General features: G+C 40.3%; 3 protein-coding genes and 2 long non-coding RNA genes across 7 annotated transcripts; 3 read left to right on the plus strand and 2 right to left on the minus strand.

Moving 5' to 3' along the window:
• The first annotated feature begins 432 nt into the window (after positions 1–432).
• LOC104450452 (protein Abitram) lies at positions 433–2,946 on the plus strand. Of its 2 annotated transcripts, none has more exons than XM_039315789.1 (6): positions 433–818; positions 916–964; positions 1,085–1,211; positions 2,070–2,140; positions 2,212–2,305; positions 2,453–2,946. In XM_039315789.1, exons 1-6 carry the CDS (start codon positions 590–592, stop codon positions 2,564–2,566), a joined length of 684 nt encoding a protein of 227 aa, XP_039171723.1. In that variant the 5' UTR covers positions 433–589; the 3' UTR covers positions 2,567–2,946. The 2 variants fall into 2 exon arrangements, with proteins under 2 accessions (XP_039171723.1, XP_010063314.2); XM_010065012.3 differs by having other exon boundaries at positions 435–818; positions 2,233–2,305.
• A 427-nt stretch (positions 2,947–3,373) lies between these two features.
• Positions 3,374–5,285, minus strand: LOC104452172 (UPF0496 protein At1g20180). The gene is made up of 2 exons (XM_018876438.2): positions 5,035–5,285; positions 3,374–4,613 (listed from the first exon to the last, which is right to left on the minus strand). The coding sequence occupies exons 1-2, from the start codon at positions 5,075–5,077 to the stop codon at positions 3,625–3,627; spliced, it is 1,032 nt and encodes a 343-aa protein (XP_018731983.2). The 5' UTR covers positions 5,078–5,285; the 3' UTR covers positions 3,374–3,624.
• A 7,322-nt stretch (positions 5,286–12,607) lies between these two features.
• LOC108960625 lies at positions 12,608–14,183 on the plus strand. 2 transcript variants are annotated; one of them, XR_001988574.2, is made up of 3 exons: positions 12,608–12,841; positions 13,272–13,766; positions 13,871–14,183. It is a non-coding gene; the product is annotated as an uncharacterized LOC108960625 (long non-coding RNA). The 2 variants fall into 2 exon arrangements; XR_005551947.1 differs by having other exon boundaries at positions 13,876–14,183.
• Positions 14,184–14,816: 633 nt separating this feature from the next.
• Positions 14,817–15,600, plus strand: LOC104450453. Its single transcript, XR_726691.3, has 3 exons — positions 14,817–14,893; positions 14,987–15,059; positions 15,207–15,600. It is a non-coding gene; the product is annotated as an uncharacterized LOC104450453 (long non-coding RNA).
• A 661-nt stretch (positions 15,601–16,261) lies between these two features.
• Positions 16,262–18,233, minus strand: LOC104452173 (UPF0496 protein At1g20180). Its single transcript, XM_010066683.3, has 2 exons — positions 17,942–18,233; positions 16,262–17,522 (listed from the first exon to the last, which is right to left on the minus strand). Exons 1-2 carry the CDS (start codon positions 17,982–17,984, stop codon positions 16,522–16,524), a joined length of 1,044 nt encoding a protein of 347 aa, XP_010064985.2. The 5' UTR covers positions 17,985–18,233; the 3' UTR covers positions 16,262–16,521.
• Between the last annotated feature and the right edge of the window lie 1,481 nt (positions 18,234–19,714).

Consider the following 19,714-nt stretch of genomic DNA (forward strand, 5'->3'; position numbering starts at 1 on the left):
ATCACTAAGTCATAATTTGTAAAAAAGTTCTATTCTTGATGTGAAAAATATGAGGCTTTTTAGATTATTTTCGAGATCATTTCATTTCAATAAAAGTTAAAAAAATCAAATTTTTTCTCAGCAAGCGATAATTTAAATTATTATGATGCAGTCTTATGTTGATGGCACGTTATAATTAATTACAAGAATATCGGGTATTACGCATTCTATAATTATATCCTTAAGTCACCCACCTCACAACCAGATATGTGGAAATTAATATCTCCCGTGGGCTCTTATGCTTTATATGGAGTATGACTTAATTTCCCCAAAAAAATAAAACAATTTGCTGCAACCTAGGAGAACGAATACGGGCCGCGATCCATGGGCCTTAAGTCCGGATCCTCTCGGTCCGGATCCGACCCATTACTCCCTCGTACCATCCCATGATACCTTCCCGGACACTGCGATTCGCCGTCGAAGAACCGCCGTCACGCGTGCGGCGACCCGCCTCTCTGGTTGAACTCGAAGAGCTCGTGCAAAAACCCGAACCGGAATCGGGAACAGTCTCGCTCTGATTCTTCCGCGACGGAGAACGAGGAGGGCGCCGATGCTTCAGGCTCCGATGACCGACGGGAGCGCGCAAGCATCGTCGACGAGCGCGGACTCGGCTGCTGCGCAGAGCAACGGCAGTCCGACAGAGCTCATGGAAGTCCGCGAAGTGGACGGTGGGGACGAAGACAAGGACCTGCGCGAGCTTTTGATGCCCGACGTGCGCAGTCTCCCTCTCGTTCCTCCCTCCGCCGTCGAGTCCAACTTCGTCGCTTACTTCGCTCCAGGTTCAAATCCCGCTTCCCAAGTTGAGATTACTTTTGAGATTCAGATATTAGGGACATCGATTTCGTTTCGGGTTCTCAATTTGTTGATTTGCGTCAGATTTTATGAAGCCGGGGCATGATCAGTACGTCTACCGACATCCCAATGGGTGAAATTCTGGAACTTGTTTGTCTTTTGGAGTATTGGGTTACATGTTGAATGCTGAAAGGGTGAATTCAAGAAAGTGGTTTATTGACTTGTGTGCGATTCTTGTTTTGGTGTATGAAAGTCTGTGCGTGGTAGGATTGGCTAGGACTCATGTGGCGTTTAGAGATGAAGGGGGTGTGACCGGGGTCGACTTCAATGTGGGCAAGTCCGATCGCAGTGCCATCAAGGTCACTGGGAAGCGAAAGAAGGTGCTTTTCTTTAGTTCTTGTGCATTTCACTTACTTGTGTTGTTGATAGTGTAGAGTGTTAATAGTCCAATATCTGGACTGATTGATTGGGGACTATCGATGGGTTAATTGTTGTGTCATTTCTGGGCATGTAGTTTGGTCTTGTGTGATTCCACGGCACTATTCTGTTGAAGAAGCTGACTGATGTATCTGCCAAAAGGGAAAAAAGAAAAATTGGACAATCATTTTGTAAAACGGTGAATTTTGGAACTTTTATTTGCTTAAGAGAGCATGATGACTTGGTCTCTCTGCTGAAAAACATACTAATTTGCAGTTGATACCTGTGAGAAACATAGCATCTCTCTCTCTCTCTCTCTCTGTGGTCTGCCTAATAGGTAAAAAGCTTTTGAAGTCTTCCTATCTGGCTGCTGGTCCGATTGGAGTTTCTTTGTTTTCACTTTGCAGGCCTACTATGCATGTTGTGATTTGGATTCCTTTAAATATAGGATAAAGACGGTAAATAAGAACCACGAAAGTTTGGTAATTCTCTAGGTTTTTCTAGAATAGGCTGATCTTCATTTGGTTCTTCAAAACAACAGCAATGCAGATGGTTTTGAATGGTTTGATGCAATTCCACCTATGCACTTCTCTTTCTTGTGGGTTCATCGGGTCATATTTGAGGTGGATAGATTTTTGTTTGGTCATAATGAGGTGTATAGATGTCAGGCATAATTTTCTACCATTTTGTATTACTTTGGCAGTAATGAAGATGTACATTGTGCATAATAAAATGATAATCTGTGTTGCACATGACTCTGCCTTTTTAATGTCCTGTTTATTTTGGCATTTGAGCTTTTCTCTTTCTTTTTCTTCCTCCAGAATGCCCAGCACTTTGAATCCAACACGATTCTGTGTAAAGTTTGCACCAAGAGTGATTCTTATGTAGTAAGGTAACATCTTTTCTAGCGATCTTCTTCAAAAGCTCTCTGTTTTTTTTTAAACTCAACCTTCAGACTCCCAGTTGGCATCCTGGTTTTGACAGGTGTTGTGTTAAAGGGTCTCTACTGGAGGTGAATGAGAGACTAATCAAGCAGCCTGACTTGCTCAATTCATTGGTGAGGATAAACTTATCTTCCTTTTCTTCTTACCTGAAATGGTTTATAAAGATTCTCTTTTGGATGCGTCTTGTTTGGTTTTCTTTTCACAATGCCTCTTGCTAGATTATCACTTCCATTCACATGATGCTTTTTGACAAAGAACAGGCAGACAGAGAAGGATACATTGCAATCATCATGCCAAAACCAGCAGACTGGCTCAAGGTGAAGGCTACATTGCTGAGGCTTGAAGAATACAAAAGATTGAAGGAACAATGCTAAGTTATCAAGAACGGGACAAGTTTCATTGACATGTTACTTGCCAAAATGGGTGAACTGAAACTTTAAGGATGGGGATTAGAGATGGAAGTGAGTCTCCACCTGCTGAAGCATGTGATTCTTGACAACCGGGGTTCCTCCTAGGTTAGACATTGGATGTGGTGGTATGATTGATATCTGTTGTTTCTCTTGCCATGTTGAAGTGATGGCGGGCATTAAGTTTTCTTTGTACATTTCCATCAAAGCGGAAGTGGTTAAAGCAACTCATTCTTCAGACTGGAAAGTCTGCAGAGTTGTTCCAATTTGACTCTTATTCCCCCAATCCTAGGGAAGCCGGTGTTATTCTTGATTTTAAAGAAAATGGGAAACAACCAATTTTGGAACTCTTGGATCGCCAATCTATTTTACTTTTTTGTGCAGACATTTGAGTCCATTATAGTTTCTGGTGTCAAAGTCTTTGCCTCAATGGATATCTCGATGGTTTTATGAGCGTGAGCGTTAGGAAAAAGTAAAGCAGAATAACATGAATTGATGTGGACTCAAGTGACTTTTATTTTAAGAACTGGCTTGGCCTAAATTGTGATTCTCGAGAACTAGAATGTGATATACGATGGTTCTATTACATTCCTTGTTGGTGACCATCAATGAACTGACCAGATTAACCAAAGACCAGACAAGCCAATGTGGCTCCACAGTATATGGAAGATAAATTTTCTTGTATTAGTGATCGATCATGTGCAATTTACAACAAAAAATGAAAGAATATCTACTAAATCAGCTGTACATTTACAATTGTATGACGTGGAATTTACAACAAAAAATGAAAGAATATCTACTAAATCAGCTGTACATTTACAATTGTATGACGTTCGTGAGACAGTCTACTATACTTCCTGCGAGTGAAAGATGCTTGTTTATTTAAAAAAGAAGCAGAGCCAGGCACCTTGCCAAAGCCGTCATAGCAGATATTTTGCAGGATGCAGTTTGCGCAAAAGCTTATTGCCCCGAAAAAATCAATGTCATTTCTTATGAAATGAATCATCTGTCAGTCCATTTCACTATCATCTACCCTGTTGAGGCACCATTATTTCTTTCATGATGGACCTCCTAGATGCGTTAATGTCACGTAGGCAAAGGCAGGCCAGGTTTTCCAGCTCCTTTAACTGCTCTAGGAAGTAGGTATTACGCTGATCGAATCTCTTCACCACCTCCTTTATCGTGTCGCTCATCCCACTCTGCACACACATGTTGGCACGTACTTTCATGTGCTCAACCTCGTCGTATAAGCTTCCCGCCACTATACTCATTGTAGCCAGGTAATTGGTCAGAGTAAAGTGGCCCTTCGCAGCCACATCAAACTGCACACCGAATGCTTCTTGCCTGGTCATCTTAGGATTTCCCTGGACCGGCTTGGTCCTCTTCTTATGTAGTCCCAATGTGCAACCCATCAACCCCATCGACATTGCAATTCGTTTCAGTTTTGCCCTCCTCATCGTCTTCTTGTGCATGGCTTTTAATTTCTGAAGCAGCATGGCAAATGCTTGACAGACATCATGGAACTTTTCCTTGCTGACTAGGCAAAATGGATTCATCTGTTGCGAAAATGCGGATAGTTCTTCACGTATCATTCGGCATTGATGATCAGTACTGCTCGTTGCATCATCTATCTTTTTGGTTAGCTTGATCGCCTTTTCGATCCATTGGTTATTAGCTTGGGTCTGATGGACACTCAGGATGAGTAGTTCACATACTCGGCAAGCCTCTAGGCCATCTTCGAAGTAGTTGACGATGAGAGGATGCAAATTTAATGTCTTGATCCACTCTATCAGGGTCTCTTGCCTGGGCGAGAGTAGGTTCTGGGATAGATGCAAGTAGGAGATCTGGCTCTTAAATGAGGCAGAGGACAGCTTCAAGGTACTCGGTTTTCCGAGCTGGTCCTGCACTATGTTGCGGACTCTCACACAAGAGTCAGTCCTGAGTGCTCTCCTGTATTCCTTACTGATGCTCCCATCGCTGCACAGGCTATTCGTGCGTTCCTTCGCATATGTTCCTGAGATTCAGATAGCTATATCATCTTAGTGATCAAGCCAACTAAAATTCGTAGACTTTTATATGTTGACATAGTCATATTTTGGGCGCCTTCCACAGGGGTGATTTTTACCTACCACTTCTGCACTTCAATACTAATCTTACCCTTTGTATTTTTCACAAAGACCCACCTGCAAGTTTCATTCAAGCCTAAGTCTTTGGGTTCATAACGTTCGTTTCATGTCGAAAATTGATCAATTCCGCACGGAAGATCATGATCACAGTAAAGCATGTTTGCAAAAAGTCATAAACAACCAAAACAACTATCCTCGATAACCAAATTTACTCGAACAAAAGAAAATGTTTGGGGTGAAAAATTTCCTTAAAGCACGAAGAGAAGCGCGAAGAAAGAGTAGAGATCACGAGAAGAACTAAAACCTCACCTGCACTCGAAAGCGAAGATTTAATCCGCCTGAGCTGAGCCATCCGAAGCAAGCCTGCAAAAATGCACCAGCGAGAGAGAGATAGAGAGAGAGTTGGAGCTAATGTTCTTCGAAGGGAATTTTTAGGCAATCTGGCTTTAGCAATCTTTTAACGCTCTCTGGTCTATGCGTGCGTATATATAAGTTTTTCTGGAATCGTTTCAGAGAGAAATGAAGAGGAAGATACCTGGAAAATCACACACCACTCGCCAAATCTCAGAAATGTTTTGCCATTTCGTCCCGCGACGGCGTCAATCCCCCCCACGTTGAAAGGGTCCACGTTCTCCTCCACGCGCGTTTTTGTGGGTGGAAAGATTATTATGTTGGGTCGATTTTACAAGCCAAGAAGGAAACAAAAATGTATTATCACGCGATGATAATAATACTACGAAAAACCTCAAACTATTAAATTTGTAATAAATTTACCTCAAACTAATTATTTGACTACCAAAAATCCCGAATTAGTATAAATGGTGACAAATTTGTCTTTCACTAATTTTCATTAAATTTTATCATTAAATTACAAAATTAAATGACATGTGGTGAGTCATGTGTGTACCCATTTGGGATATTATCCTCTATTTATCACATGTATACCAGTTTATGATTTTTCGTTGTATTAATCCAATTTAACATTTATTAATTGATAATAAATCCGTCACATTGTAGCACCAATTTGTTATTTTTGGTATTAAAAAAAGTTAGTTTTGAGCAAATTTGTCATATATATATCAATTTAGGATTTTTGGAATTGTCACAAATGTATTAGATTGGAGTTTTTCGTCGTATTAACTCTTAATAATAATAATAATAATAATAATAATAATAATAATAATAATAATAGAAGCAAAAAAACAAAAAGTTTTTCTGACCCTCCTTGTATTTTGCCTTTCGGATTACTTAAGGAGAAAGCTCAGTAGTTCCAGAAGTTGGCTCCTTTTCAGAAGCTAGGATGATGACTCGTGATTGCGAAGAGAGTGACCACGTCTCCCAGCACTGCGCCGTCATGCCTTGCGTTTGCAAAGATTCCAACCCCTCCCCGATTTAGACCGGTTCGACAAAAAGATTCGGGACCGGTTTCTTAGGTTCGGTTTAGTGTTCTATTCCTTAGATGATTACAGGTAGGGTCTAATCAAGTGAATTTGCATTTCCTCAAAAGGCTTTAGATTTTCAGTATTAGCAATTTCCCAAATCCCATTCTCAAAGTTGAGCCAAAGATAGCATTGTCCCCTCTTTTTTAGGATAAGTGCATTACAAGTTCTGAATTCTGAAACTTTAAAAAAATGTAATCAAATCCTAAAACTTATTACGAAACTACAATTAAATTTTAGAACTTTATAAAAATACAATCATATTCTAAAAATTTTCACAAAAATGCAATGAGTTCTAACACTTTCAATAAGTGCAATCCAGTCATAAAATTTGTTACGAAAATACAATGAGTATTAAAATATTAAAAAATGTAATTAAATCCTAAAACTTATTACGAAAATGTAATCAAACCATAAAATTTTTCGCGAAAGTATAACTGAATCGTAAAACCTATCGTGAAAGTACAATAGAATCCTAAAACTTGTTATGGAAGTGCAATGAATCTTAAAACATTGCACATAGGCTCATTGCACTTTTATTGTAAGTTTTAAAACTTAATTACATATTTTTAAAAGTTTCATAATTTAATTGTACTTTCATAATAAGTTTTAAGGCTTCCAACACATTTATCTATTTTTTTGACGGAAGGTGTTTGAGTTTGTTACTGCCAGAAGGCAAAAAAAAAAAAAAAAAACACAAAGTTTTATCAGAGAAGAGGGAGAAACCTAAAGATTCCTGGAAGTTTGTTAAAAAAGAAAAGAAAAAGAAATCAAAGGAGGCCCTGGTTTTGCAGCTGAGATGGGCTGGGCTCGCGAGCTGAATAAAGTCTGACCAGGTCGAGCCGAGCCTCCTGGGCCCAAGCTCTCGTCTCGATCCTCTTATAATTCAGGTTGGCGGTCGGGAGCTAAACGGGCCCCGAAACTAGATTTAATGAGCTCAGTTTGGGCCGAGATATCGTATCGAGCCTCACCGTGAAAGTCAAACTGAATAGTTGGAGTTGACCGGCCCTCGATCCTTCCATTCGTCAAAATTTCTGACCACCAGGCCTGAGGCCCTGAAACTTATAATGTCCCCAGTTCACGAGTGCAGAAGGAATTTTCTAGGACGACGAAGTGACAGATACTCTCTACTTAAGGATCAAATTTCCATTGTTAAAAAAAAAAGGGATCAAATTTCCAAATTTACTGGTGAATTTTACTCTCGATTTAATTTTCTTTGCTTTTCAACTTGCCGGCAAGATTCGAGTGTCAAAAATAAGCCTGCACGCAATATTTAATGGGAAAATTACAAAAAAATCATTTATTTTGTGTCTAATAATCACTTACATATCTTAATTTTTTCAAATGTTGTTTATAGAAATTGTCCGTTATTGTAGAAATCTTACGTTATTTTTGGATGGTCTGGACACCTTGACAAATGTACTATAAATTATGTATTCTAATATAATCAATAATTATCGTTTGGACACACCGATAAAAGCTAATGTCTACTTCTAATAAAAGTACTTTCATTTTTTACCCGAAGAAGCCCTATGTGCTGATAATTGAAGTTCACATTGCCCTCCTATTCCCTCTCTCTCTTTTTCATCCTTTTCTTTTTTGCAGTTATAACCTTTCTTTGACAACTGAAAGAAGCAATACCCTTATTATTTATAACAACCAAATATCATCTTCAAAAAAAGCCGTGTGTGCAATTTCTGTTTGCGTTAGAAGAAGAGAGATTTGATACCGTGAAAGAAACGTAGCCAAAGTCATACACAACTAGCTTTAGAAACAGACCCCGGACATAGTTCAGGGGATCAGACACAATATTGCACAAGCATAGTTTGCGGAGCCATTGCCGGCTTCCTAATCAAAGAGTTAGATTGTTCGCGATCATAAATATCGGCAACAAACAAGTGGCGGAGTGCGATAGATGACAAGTTCTTCCAACCGGCATAGGTTCTTGTTCTACTTTTGCATACTTCTATGCACTGCTTGAATCAGATTTAGGCAGATTGTCACAGACATAGTCCAACTATTGATCCAGCCGGCGGATATGCAAAGGCTCTGTGAGGGTCGCCCGCGATACACATCAATAGTAGATAGCAGCAGCAAATGCTCCTAAATCGGCCCGACCCAAAAAAATCCACTGTTCAAGCTGCCACACAGCCCCGAATATTTAAAAAAAAAAAAAATCAGGTGCAAAGACAATGCCTAGATCTCGAAACAATAAATCGATGATGATTGAATTGCTTTTGATTCGCATAGTCCTATCCCATGATTGAATAACTTAGTACTTAAAAAAATTTGTTTCAATCTAAGTTGGGAAGTTTCCCTCTACACAAATTATGTTAATAACACCAACCTGATCGTCCCAAGCCAGGGGATGGTTGAAGATGACGGCCGTCGCGAGGCTTTGAGTGGGGTTTATCCTGGTGCCGGTGATGGGTGTCAGAATATTAGATGGAAACAAACCGAGAATCGAGAATTGGGAAAAATGCTTTTCTTTCTCTGCAATTCAATTGTATAGTTTACAGTCCTATTAATAACGTACAAGCTTGATCTAAATAGAGAAAATAAATATACAAGAATAATTTCCCAAATATACAAAATTCTAATTTTCCTTAAATATACAAAGTAGATCAATAAGGATCAATTATGATCAATTATAGGCAACGCTATCTTCAACACTCCCCCTCAAGCTTGTGGCCTGTACACATCAAAGACATCAAGCTTGCTTAGTAGATGCGCGTGTTGCCTTTGACATAAGGGCTTGGTAAATATGTCTGCAGGCTGTTCTGTTGTACTTATTCCTCTTGTCTTGATCACTCCAGCTTGGATCTTGTCTCTGACAAAATGACAATCAACTTCTATATGTTTCGTCCTTTCATGAAAAACGGGATTCATTGCCAATTTAAGTGCAGCTTTATTGTCGCAAAACAAGACAGTTGGTTATTTTACCCAAACACCAAGATCTTGAAGCATGCCTCTTATCTAGACTATTTTGCAGCTAGTCTTTGCCATTGCCCGATATTCCGCTTCAGCAGACGATAATGACACAGTCGATTGTTTTTTAGTTTTCCATGAGAGTAACGAATCCCCCAGTTTTATACAGAATCCCGTAACAGATATTCTACTGATGAGGCAAGTAGCATAATCTGTGTCACAAAACGCTATCATTTCCATGTTATTATCTCGAGACAACAATATTCCCAAACCTGGACATCCTTTCAAGTACTTCACGACCTTTAAAGCGGCATTCATGTGAGACTGTTTCGGATTGTGCATAAACTGACTGAGAATTTGCATTGTATAACATATGTCAGGTCTAGTCATTGTGAGATAAATGAGCTTCCCTACAAGTCTCTGATAAATGGAAGGATCTTTCAGTAGAGGATCTTCATTTAGGGGTGAAAGTCCCTTATCGTACTTAGCCGTGGTTAACTTGACGTTTTGTTCAATTGGGATGACAGCTGGCTTGGATCTTGATAATCCCGCTTCTGATATGATTTCTAGGATAAATTTGCATTGACTGAGGCAAATCCCTTTATCCGATCGTGCAATCTCTATTCCGACAAAATATTTGGTAGGTCCCAAATCCTTAATCCGAAATGTGGAGTGTAGGTACTTCTTGAAACGTTGAATGACAAATTCATTGTTTCCCATAATGAGGATATCATCAACATATATAAGTAAGTAAATTGATGATGTACCTTGACTCCATGTGAAGAGAGCATAATCATGTTTGGATTGTCGGAATCTTGCAGCTGTGAGTGTAGCAGTGAACTTAGCATACCACTGGCGAGAAGCCTGCTTGAGTCCATACAAGGATTTACGAAGACGACATACTCGATTCTCCTCCTGTTTGCGTAAACCTGGTGGAACATCCATGTAAATCTCTTCTTCAAGATCTCCATGGAGGAAAGCATTATGAATATCCATTTGGTGAAGAGGCCAATCACGTAAAGCGGCAATAGAAAGAAAGGAACGAATAGTGACTTCCTTGGCTACTGGAGAGAATGTTTATGTATAATCAAATCATTCTCGCTGCGTAAACCCTTTGGCCACTAGTCTTGCTTTATATCGTTCGATGGATCCATCTGCCTTGTACTTGATCTTATATACCCACTTGCAGCCGATAGGTCGTCGGTGAGGAGACGAGGTAACAACATCCCAAGTCTTATTTTCTACCAAGGCTTGTAATTCATCCTTCATTGCTTGTTGCCAATGGGGATCTTTAACAGCTTCCTCATATGTAGATGGTTCATGTCCCTCAGAGATTCTACTAATACAACACATATGTTTTGGGGAAAGACGAGCAAAACTAACATAAGATGAGATAGGATGATGTGTACCAGATAACTCTAAAGTGGGACAAAGATAATCTACTATCCATGCTATCCATGTGGGAGGGCGTGTACTACGCCTTGATCGTCGAGGTTGATTTGGTGCACTTACAAGTGGCAGAGCAGAGTTTTCATTTGGATTTATTGGCGAAGCAGAACCCTCCGATACCACTGCTTGTGGTTCCTCGGGTGCGACATTCTCTACATAGGATTGCAGATTACTTCCAGGTGTAGAATATGATACATGAGGAAACGGGACTTGTTGTGAAGGCGACAAATCTTCTTCATGGAGGAATAGACGATGATGTGCGACTGATCCCGAATCTTGATCTAAAAGAAGTTCTTCTTGGAAGGGAAAAATGTCCTCATGAAAGATAACATCTCTGCTAACAATGAAGCGACCAGTAGATAGGTCATAGATCGAGTATCCCTTTTGAGGAATATGATATCCCATAAACACACCTTTAATAGCGCGGGGACCTAATTTGTCTCGATGGCCCACTGTTGAGACATAACACAAGCATCCAAAGACACAAAGATGACTAATATCCGGTTGTTTCCCAAAAAGTAATTCAAATGGAGTCTTCCCATTTAGGATTCGGGATGGCGTTCGATTGATCAAATAAGCTGCTGTGATCACACAGTCACCCCAAAAGGTTTCCGGAATTGAGGCTTGATACTTAAGAGCACGAGCAACTTCTAAGAGATGACGATGTTTTCGTTCAACCACCCCATTTTGTTGAGCTGTATAGATACATGAACTCTCATGAATGATGTCGTTCGATGTAAACAGAGAAGAACACTCATGATTAAAAAATTCACGACCATTATCAGTACGAATCCGTTGTACGAATTTGTGAAACTGATTTTTAATTAATGCAAGGAAATTTCTAACATGAGAAAATACTTGTGCCTTAGATTGCATCAAGAAAAGCTAGGTAGCTCGTGTATAATCATCCACAATTGTAAGGAAAAAATGAGATCCATCCCAATGTGGTGTATGATATGGCCCCCAAATGTCCATGTGTAGAAGAGAGAAAGCTATTTTTCTTCGTGAGGTACTTTGCGAAAAGGGCAATCAAGATTGTTTGGCTATTGGACAAATATGACATTTTGAATGAGGAAATGATACACTATGGCCTAGACGTTGATGGAACAAAATATTTTTATTGGAATTGGCATTACATAAGATGCCCTTATTTAAAAGAAATGAAACATTGAGATTTTTGGGAAGTGTGGCCCAAAAATAGAGTCCCTCTTGAATTTTACCCCACCCATCGCTTTTCAAATAAATGGCCTGAAATAAGCATATATTAGAATCAAAGATGACTCTACAGAAATTGTCCTCACAAAGTTTTGAGATAGAGATTAGGTTGAATTGAAATTCAGGAATGAACAGGACATTTTTCAAGGTAATGGATGGACTGAGATTAATTGTTCCAATTTTGGTGACCGAGGTATCATTCCCATTTGGAAGACGGACATAAGTAACATGAGAGGATTCTTTAACATCAGAAAGGAAATGTTTATCGCAAACTATATAATCACTAGCACCTGAGTCAATAATTCATGCTTCAGTTGAAATAGAGCTTAAGCAATCATAAGTACCTGTATAACTTGCTGCTTTATCGTGTGATCCCAATTGGCTTAAAGCTCTCATGATTTGCCGGAATTGATCATTACTAGCAGGCTGGTGAGCTTTAGCATTTGTTGCGATGGAAATTTCCTTTTCCTTCCTTTCCTTATCTGCCGGCTTCCCATGCAATTTCCAACAATTATCCCGTGTATGATTGGGACGCTTAGAATAATCACAAAATTTGCCTTTTCCTTTGTTGGAATTTCCGCCATGGTATTTATTTGAGAAATTCGTCGAATTATGGCCGTTAGATCCTCTCCACGCCGGTGCAAACGTGGCCTGTTGTGGGCCATCAGATCTGGGCGCCGCTAAGATGTATCTTGGACCGTCAGATCGTCCGGGCCAGCTGTAGCCATCGGATCCAGAGATGAGATCTCTACCGTTCGCTGGAAAAGGAGCCCGCAAGAGCCCTAGACCGTCCGATCGGCCGATTAAATCGTGGCCGCTCATTCCGGATGAATAAAAAGCGTTGTCTTCTCCATTCGCTAACCCTAGGGCTGCGATCGCAGCTCCCGATCTGCCATGGCTCCCATGGCCGGACTTCGCTCCGACCAGCTTCTGCTCCGGCGTCGCCTTGGTCGCAAGAATAACGCGATCTCCAACTTTTAGGTACTTTGAGGAATCTTGGCGCTGCGACTCTTCTTGGACCGTGAGCTGGTAAATCCAGCCGAGCGAGGGTACAGGTTCCATGGCAAGGATTTGGCTGCGAAACGGTAAGTACCTTTCATTTAGGATGAGTAGAAACCGAGTTACCTTCTCCCTTTCCCTTATCGCTCGATATTGCGCTAGGGTTGCTTCGGGTCCCTCCAATTTTTCTTCGGCCATCTCCAATTCGTTCCACAATGCTGATAACTTGTTAAAAACGGTAGAGATTGAGAGATTTCCCTGTCTTAGCTCGGATAGCGCCTGAGTTATGCTGAAAATTTTGGCTCGATCAAGTTTGCCATACATTTCCCGTATATTTTCCCATATTCCTTTAGCATCTTCGGTCGGGGGTAGTCCGGCGGCAACCTCCGGGGTGAGGCAGTTGCCGATCCATGTCCGGACAAGCTGATTACATTTTCTCCAGTGGCGCGCAAGTCGTTCGTCGCTTGGAACCGGAACCGTGCCGTCTATAAACCCGTCTTTATCTTTTGTGATTAGGGCCTGACGAAACTCGCGGGACGAGATGGAGTAATTTTCAGGCCCCGACAACTGCTGTGTGATGAGGTGGAGCTCCAGTCCGTCCGCGTTGGAGGTGTAGAGAGGGTCTCTTGGTTCGGGTCGAGTTCACCTGCGAAATGAAGAAAACCTGGTCCATAGGTCAGGTACGGACTCGCCCCAAATGCTGATGAACCCGAACCGGTTTGATTCAAGAAGGGCCAATCCCGTCCCACCAGAGTTGGACTAATTATTAAGCTGCGGATCTTCTCCCCTTGGTCCGTCATTGGCTCTCTCGGGAAAGCCGGTGGAACTTTGGGCAGGATTCAACTGACTCGTCTGGCCTGGAAGGGGTTGAACCTGGATGGGAACCCATTGAACATATGGGCCCGGAAGAAATTGCCCTGTATTGGAATGAACAGAACCCTGTCACGCCTCAAGAGTCGGCACTTGATTCTGTTCTTGTGTTTGATTTTCCGTCACCCAGATCATCCAAAGGTGAGTCGCCTAAACCTTGGATGTTAGAAGAAATTTCTGGATCTTGGGAATTCCCCGATTTCAATGTTTGATTTCTCGGCATTTTTGTTTCCTTGCTGTTTTAGTACAGAAGAAAAAAATGCAGGCTTAATGTGGAAAGGAAAGGGAAACAGGGGGAACAAAGAAAGCTTCGAGGGCTGGAAGAAGCAGAGAAGAGAAGGAGCAAAAATGGTAGAGAAAGATGTAAAGAAGGAGCGGAAGCTAGAAGACAGGCTCTGATACCATGTCAGAATATTAGAGGGAAACAAACCGAGAATCAAGAATTGAGAAAAATGCTTTTCTTTCTCTGCAATTCAATTGTACAGTTTACGGCCCTATTAATAACGTACAAGCTTGATCTAATTAGAGAAAATAAATATACAAGAATAATTTCCCAAATATACAAAATTCTAATTTTCCCTAAATATACAAAGTAGATCAATAAGGATCAATTATGATCAATTATGGGCAACGCTATCTTCAACAATGGGAATGGTGGCCAAATGCACCATAAACACTGCGAATCCAATGGGCAAAGGAGCCAAAACCTGCACCATGCACAACCACTGTACTAATATACAAAAGAGTTTGTGAAAAAGACATAGCAGATCAATTTGACTTTAGGAGATCTCGATCGGGATACATACGGGAACACCAGAATCGCGGACACTACGTTCCGGGTCGGTGGCAGAGAAGACGGTGTACACGAGCACGAAAGTGACACGCTGTTGATCTTCATTTGGTTCTTCAAAACAACAGCAATGCAGATGGTTTTGAATGGTTTGATGCAATTCCACCTATGCACTTCTCTTTCTTGTGGGTTCATCGGGTCATATTTGAGGTGGATAGATTTTTTTTTGGTCATAATGAGGTGCATAGATGTCAGGCATAATTTTCTACCATTTTGTATTACTTCGGCAGTAATGAAGATGTACATTGTGCAGAATAAAATGATAATCTATGTTGCACATGACTCTGCCTTTTTAATGTCCTGTTTATTTTGGCATTTGAGCTTTTCTCTTTCTTTTCTTCCTCCAGAATGCCCAGCACTTTGAATCCAACACGATTCTGTGTAAAGTTTGCACCAAGAGTGATTCTTATGTAGTAAGGTAACATCTTTTCTAGCTATCTTCTTCAAAAGCTCTCTGTTTTTTTTTTAAACTCAACCTTCAGACTCCCAGTTGGCATCCTGGTTTAGACAGGTGTTGTGTTAAAGGGTCTCTACTGGAGGTGAATGAGAGACTAATCAAGCAGCCTAACTTGCTCAATTCATTGGTGAGGATAAACTTATCTTCCTTTTCTTCTTACCTGAAATGGTTTATAAAGATTCTCTTTCGGATGCGTCTTGTTTGGTTTTCTTTTCACAGTGCCTCTTGCTAGATTTTCACTTCCATTCACATGATTCTTTTTGACAAAGAACAGGCAGACCGAGAAGGATACATTGCAATCATCATGCCAAAACCAGCAGACTGGCTCAAGGTGAAGGCTACATTGCTGGGGCTCGAAGAATACAAAAGATTGAAGGAACAATGCTAAGTGATCAAGAACTGGTCAAGTTTCATTGACATGTTACTTGCCAAAATGGGCGAACTGAAACTTTGAGGATGGGGATTAGAGATGGAAATGAGTCTCCACCTGCTGAAGCATGTGATTCTTGACAACCGGGGTTCCTCCTAGGTTAGACATTGGATGTGGTGGTATGATTGATATCTGTTGTTTCTCTTGCCATGTTGAAGTGATGGCGGGCATCAAGTTTTCTTTGTACATTTCCATCAAAGCGGAAGTAGTTAAAGAAACTCATTCTTCAGACTGGAAAGTCTGCAGAGTTGTTCCAATTCGACTTCTATCCCCCCAATCCTAGGGAAGCCGGTGTTTTTCTTGATTTTAAAGAAAATGGGAAACAACCAATTTTGGAACTCTTGGATCGCCAATCTATTTTACTTTTTTGTGCAGACATTTGAGTCCATTATAGTTTCTGGTGTCAAAGTCTTTGCCTCAATGGATATCTCGATGGTTTTATGAGCGCGAGCGTTGGGAGAAAGTAAAGCAGAATGACATGAATTGATGTGTACTCAAATGACTTTTACTTTAAGAACTAGCTTGGCCTAAATTGTGATTCTTGAGAACTAGAATGTGATACGATGGTTCTATTACATTCCTTGTTGGTGACCGTCAATGAACTGACCAGATTAACAAAAGTCTTTGCCTCAATGTATATCTCGATGGTTTTATGAGCGTGAGCGTTAGGAGAAAATAAAGCAGAATAACATGAATTGATGTGTACTAAAGTGACTTTTATTTTAAGAACTGGCTTGGCCTAAATTGTGATTCCCGAGAACTAGAATGTGATATACGATGATTCTATTACATTCCTTGTTGGTGACCATCAATGAACTGACCAGATTAACCAAAGACCGGCCAGGCCAAATGTGGCTCCACAGTATATGAAAGATAAATTTTCTTGTATTAATGATCAATCATGTGGAATTTACAACAAAAAATGAAAGAATATCTACTAAATCAGCTGTACATTTACAATTGTATGACGTTCGTGAGACAGTCTACTATACTTCCTGCAAGTAAATGATGCCTGTTTTTTTAAAAAAGAAACAGAGCCAGGCACCTTGCCAAAGCGTCATAGCAGATATTTTGCAGGATGCAGTTTGCGCAAAAGCTTATTGCCCCGAAAATATCAATGTCATTTCTTATGAAAATCATCTGTCAGTCCATTTCACTATCATCTACCCTGTTGAGGCACCATTATTTCTTTCATGATGGATCTCCTAGATGCGTTAATGTCACGTAGGCAAAGGCAGGCCTGGTTTTCCAGCTCCTCTAACTGCTCTAGGAAGTAGGTATTACGCTGATCGAAGCTCTTCACCACCTCCTTTATCGTGTCGCTCTTCCCACTCTGCACACACATGTTGGCACGTACTTTCATGTGCTCAACTTCGTCGTATAAGCTTCCCGCCACTATACTCATTGTAGCCATGTAATTGATCAGAGTAAAGTGGCCCTTCGCAGCCACATCAAGCTGCACACCGAGTACTTCTTGCCTGGTCATCTTAGGATTTCCCTGGACCGGCTTAATCCTCTTCTTTTGTAGTCCCAATGTGCAACCCATCAACCCCATTGACTTTGCGATTCGTTTCAGTTTCGCCCTCCTCATCGTCTTCTTGTGCTTGGCTTTTAATTTCCGAAGCCGCATGGCAAATGCTTGACAGACATCGTGGAACTTTTCCTTGCTGACTAGGCAAAATGGATTCATCTGTTGCGAAAATGCGGATAGCTCTTCACATATCATTCGCCATTGATTATCAGTACCGCTCGTTGCATCATCTATCTTTTTGGTTAGCTTGATTGCCTTTTCGATCCATTGGTTATTAGCTCGGATCTGATGGACACTCAGGATGAGTAGTTCGCACACTCGGCAAGCCTCTAGGCCGTCTTTGAAGTAGTTGACGAAGAGAGGATGCAAATTTAATGTCTTGATCAACTCTATCAAGGTCTCTTGCCTGGGCGAGAGTAGGTTCTGGGATAGATGCAAGTAGGGGATCTGGCTCTTCAAAGGGGCAGAGGACAGCTTCAAGCTACTCGGTTTTCCGAGCTGGTCCTGCACTATGTTGAAGACTTCCACATACGAGTCAGTCGTGAGTGCTTTCCCGTATTCCTCATCGATGCTCCAATCGATGCTCCGATCGCTGCACAGGCTATTCGTGCTTTCCTTCCCATATGTTCCTGAGATTAAGATAGCTATATCATCTCAGTGATCAAGCCAACTAAAATTCGTAGACTTTATATGTTGACATAGTCATATTTTGGGCGCCTTCCACAGGGGTGATTTTTACCTACCAATTCTGCACTTCAATACTAATCTTACCCTTTGTATTTTTCACAAAGACCCACCTGCAAGTTTCATTCAAGCCTAAGTCTTAGGGTTCATAACGTTCGTTTCCTGTCGAAAATTGATCAATTCCGCACGGAAGATCATGATCACAGTAAAGCATGTTTGCAGAAGTCATAAACAACCGAAACAACTATCCTCGACAACCAAATTTACTCGAACAAAAGAAAATGTTTGGGGTGAAAAATTTCCTTAAAGCACGAAGAGAAGCGCGAAGAAAGAGTAGAGATCACGAGAAGAACTAAAACCTCACCTGCACTCGAAAGCGAAGATTTAATCCGCCTGAGCTGAGCCATCCGAAGCAAGCCAGCAAAAATGCACCAGCGAGAGAGAGATAGAGAGAGAGTTGGAGCTAATCTATCTTCGAAGGGAATTTTTAGGCAATCTGGCTTTAGCAATCTTTTAACGCTCTCTGGTTTATGCGTGCGTATATATATGTTTTTCTGGAATCGTTTCAGAGAGAAATGAAGAGGAAGATACCTGGAAAATCACACACCACTCGCCAAATCTCAGAAATGTTTGCCATTTCGTCCCGCGACGGCGTCAATCCCCCCCAAGTTGAAAGGGTCCACGTTCTCCTCCACGCGCGTTTTTGTGGGTGGAAGATTATTATGTTGGGTCGATTTTACAAGCCAAGAAGGAAACACAAATGTATTATCACGCGATGATAATAATACTACGAAAAACCTCAAACTATTAAATTTGTAATAAATTTACCTCAAACTAATTATTTGACTACCAAAAATCCCGAATTAGTATACCGGTGACAAATTTGTCTTTCACTAATTTTCATTAAATTTTATCATTAAATTACAAAATTAAATGACATGTGGTGAGTCATTTGTGTACCCATTTGGGATATTATCCTCTATTTATTACATGTATACCGGTTTATGATTTTTCGTTGTATGAATCCAATTTAACATTTATTAATTGATAATAAATCCGTCACATTGTAGCACCAATTTGTGATTTTTGGTATTAAAAAAAGTTAGTTTTGAGCAAATTTGTCATATATATATATATATATATATATATATATATATATATATATCAATTTAGGATTTTTGGAATTGTCACAAATGTATTAGATTGGAGTTTTTCGTCGTATTAACTCTTAATAATAATAATAATAATAATAATAATAATAATAATAGAAGCAAAAAACAAAAAGTTTTTCTGACCCTCCTTGTATTTTGCCTTTCGGATTACTTAAGGAGAAAGCTCAGTAGTTCCAGAAGTTGGCTCCTTTTCAGAAGCTAGGATGATGACTCGTGATTGCGAAGAGAGTGACCACGTCTCCCAGCACTGCGCCGTCATGCCTTGCGTTTGCAAAGATTCCAACCCCTCCCCGATTTAGACCGGTTCGACAAAAAGATTCGGGACCGGTTCCTTAGGTTCGGTTTAGTGTTCTATTCCTTTGACGATATCACAGGGTAGGGTCGATGCCTCGTTTGGAATTGGAGGCTCAAAACTAGAATCTGCATGGTACTGATGAGTTTGATTCGAGCTTTTGACTTTTCTTCCTCCAATGTTTTGCATCTGATTATTTTGTTGAACATCAAGCACTGTAATATCATGTCCCGCTCGTTGATGACTTTTTAAAAATCGAAAGAACCTTCTTAATCAAAAAACATAGAAAAAAAAAAATGCAGCCAAAGCCCTTTGTTAAAAATTTCTTTGCCAAACGCTACTTAATCAAGTGAACTCGCATTTTCCCAAAGGGCTTTATGTGTTCAGCATTAGCAGTTTGCCAGATCCCATTTCCAAAGTTGAGCCAAACATAGCCTTGTCCCTTTTTTTATGGGATAAGTGTGTTGAAAATTTTAAAATTTGTCACCAAGGTACGATTGAATCTTGAAAGTTTTAAAAAATGTAACCAAGTCCTAAAACTTGTTATGGAGGTGCAATTAAATTTTAAAACTTTCTAAAAATGCAATCCTATTCTAAAACTTATCACAAAGTACAATGAGTTCTAATACTCTCAACAAGTGCAATCCAATTCTAAAATTTATTATGAAAGTAC

The sequence above is a fragment of the Eucalyptus grandis genome, chromosome 6 (assembly GCF_016545825.1).
Source record: "Eucalyptus grandis isolate ANBG69807.140 chromosome 6, ASM1654582v1, whole genome shotgun sequence".
Lineage (NCBI taxonomy): Eukaryota > Viridiplantae > Streptophyta > Magnoliopsida > Myrtales > Myrtaceae > Eucalyptus > Eucalyptus grandis.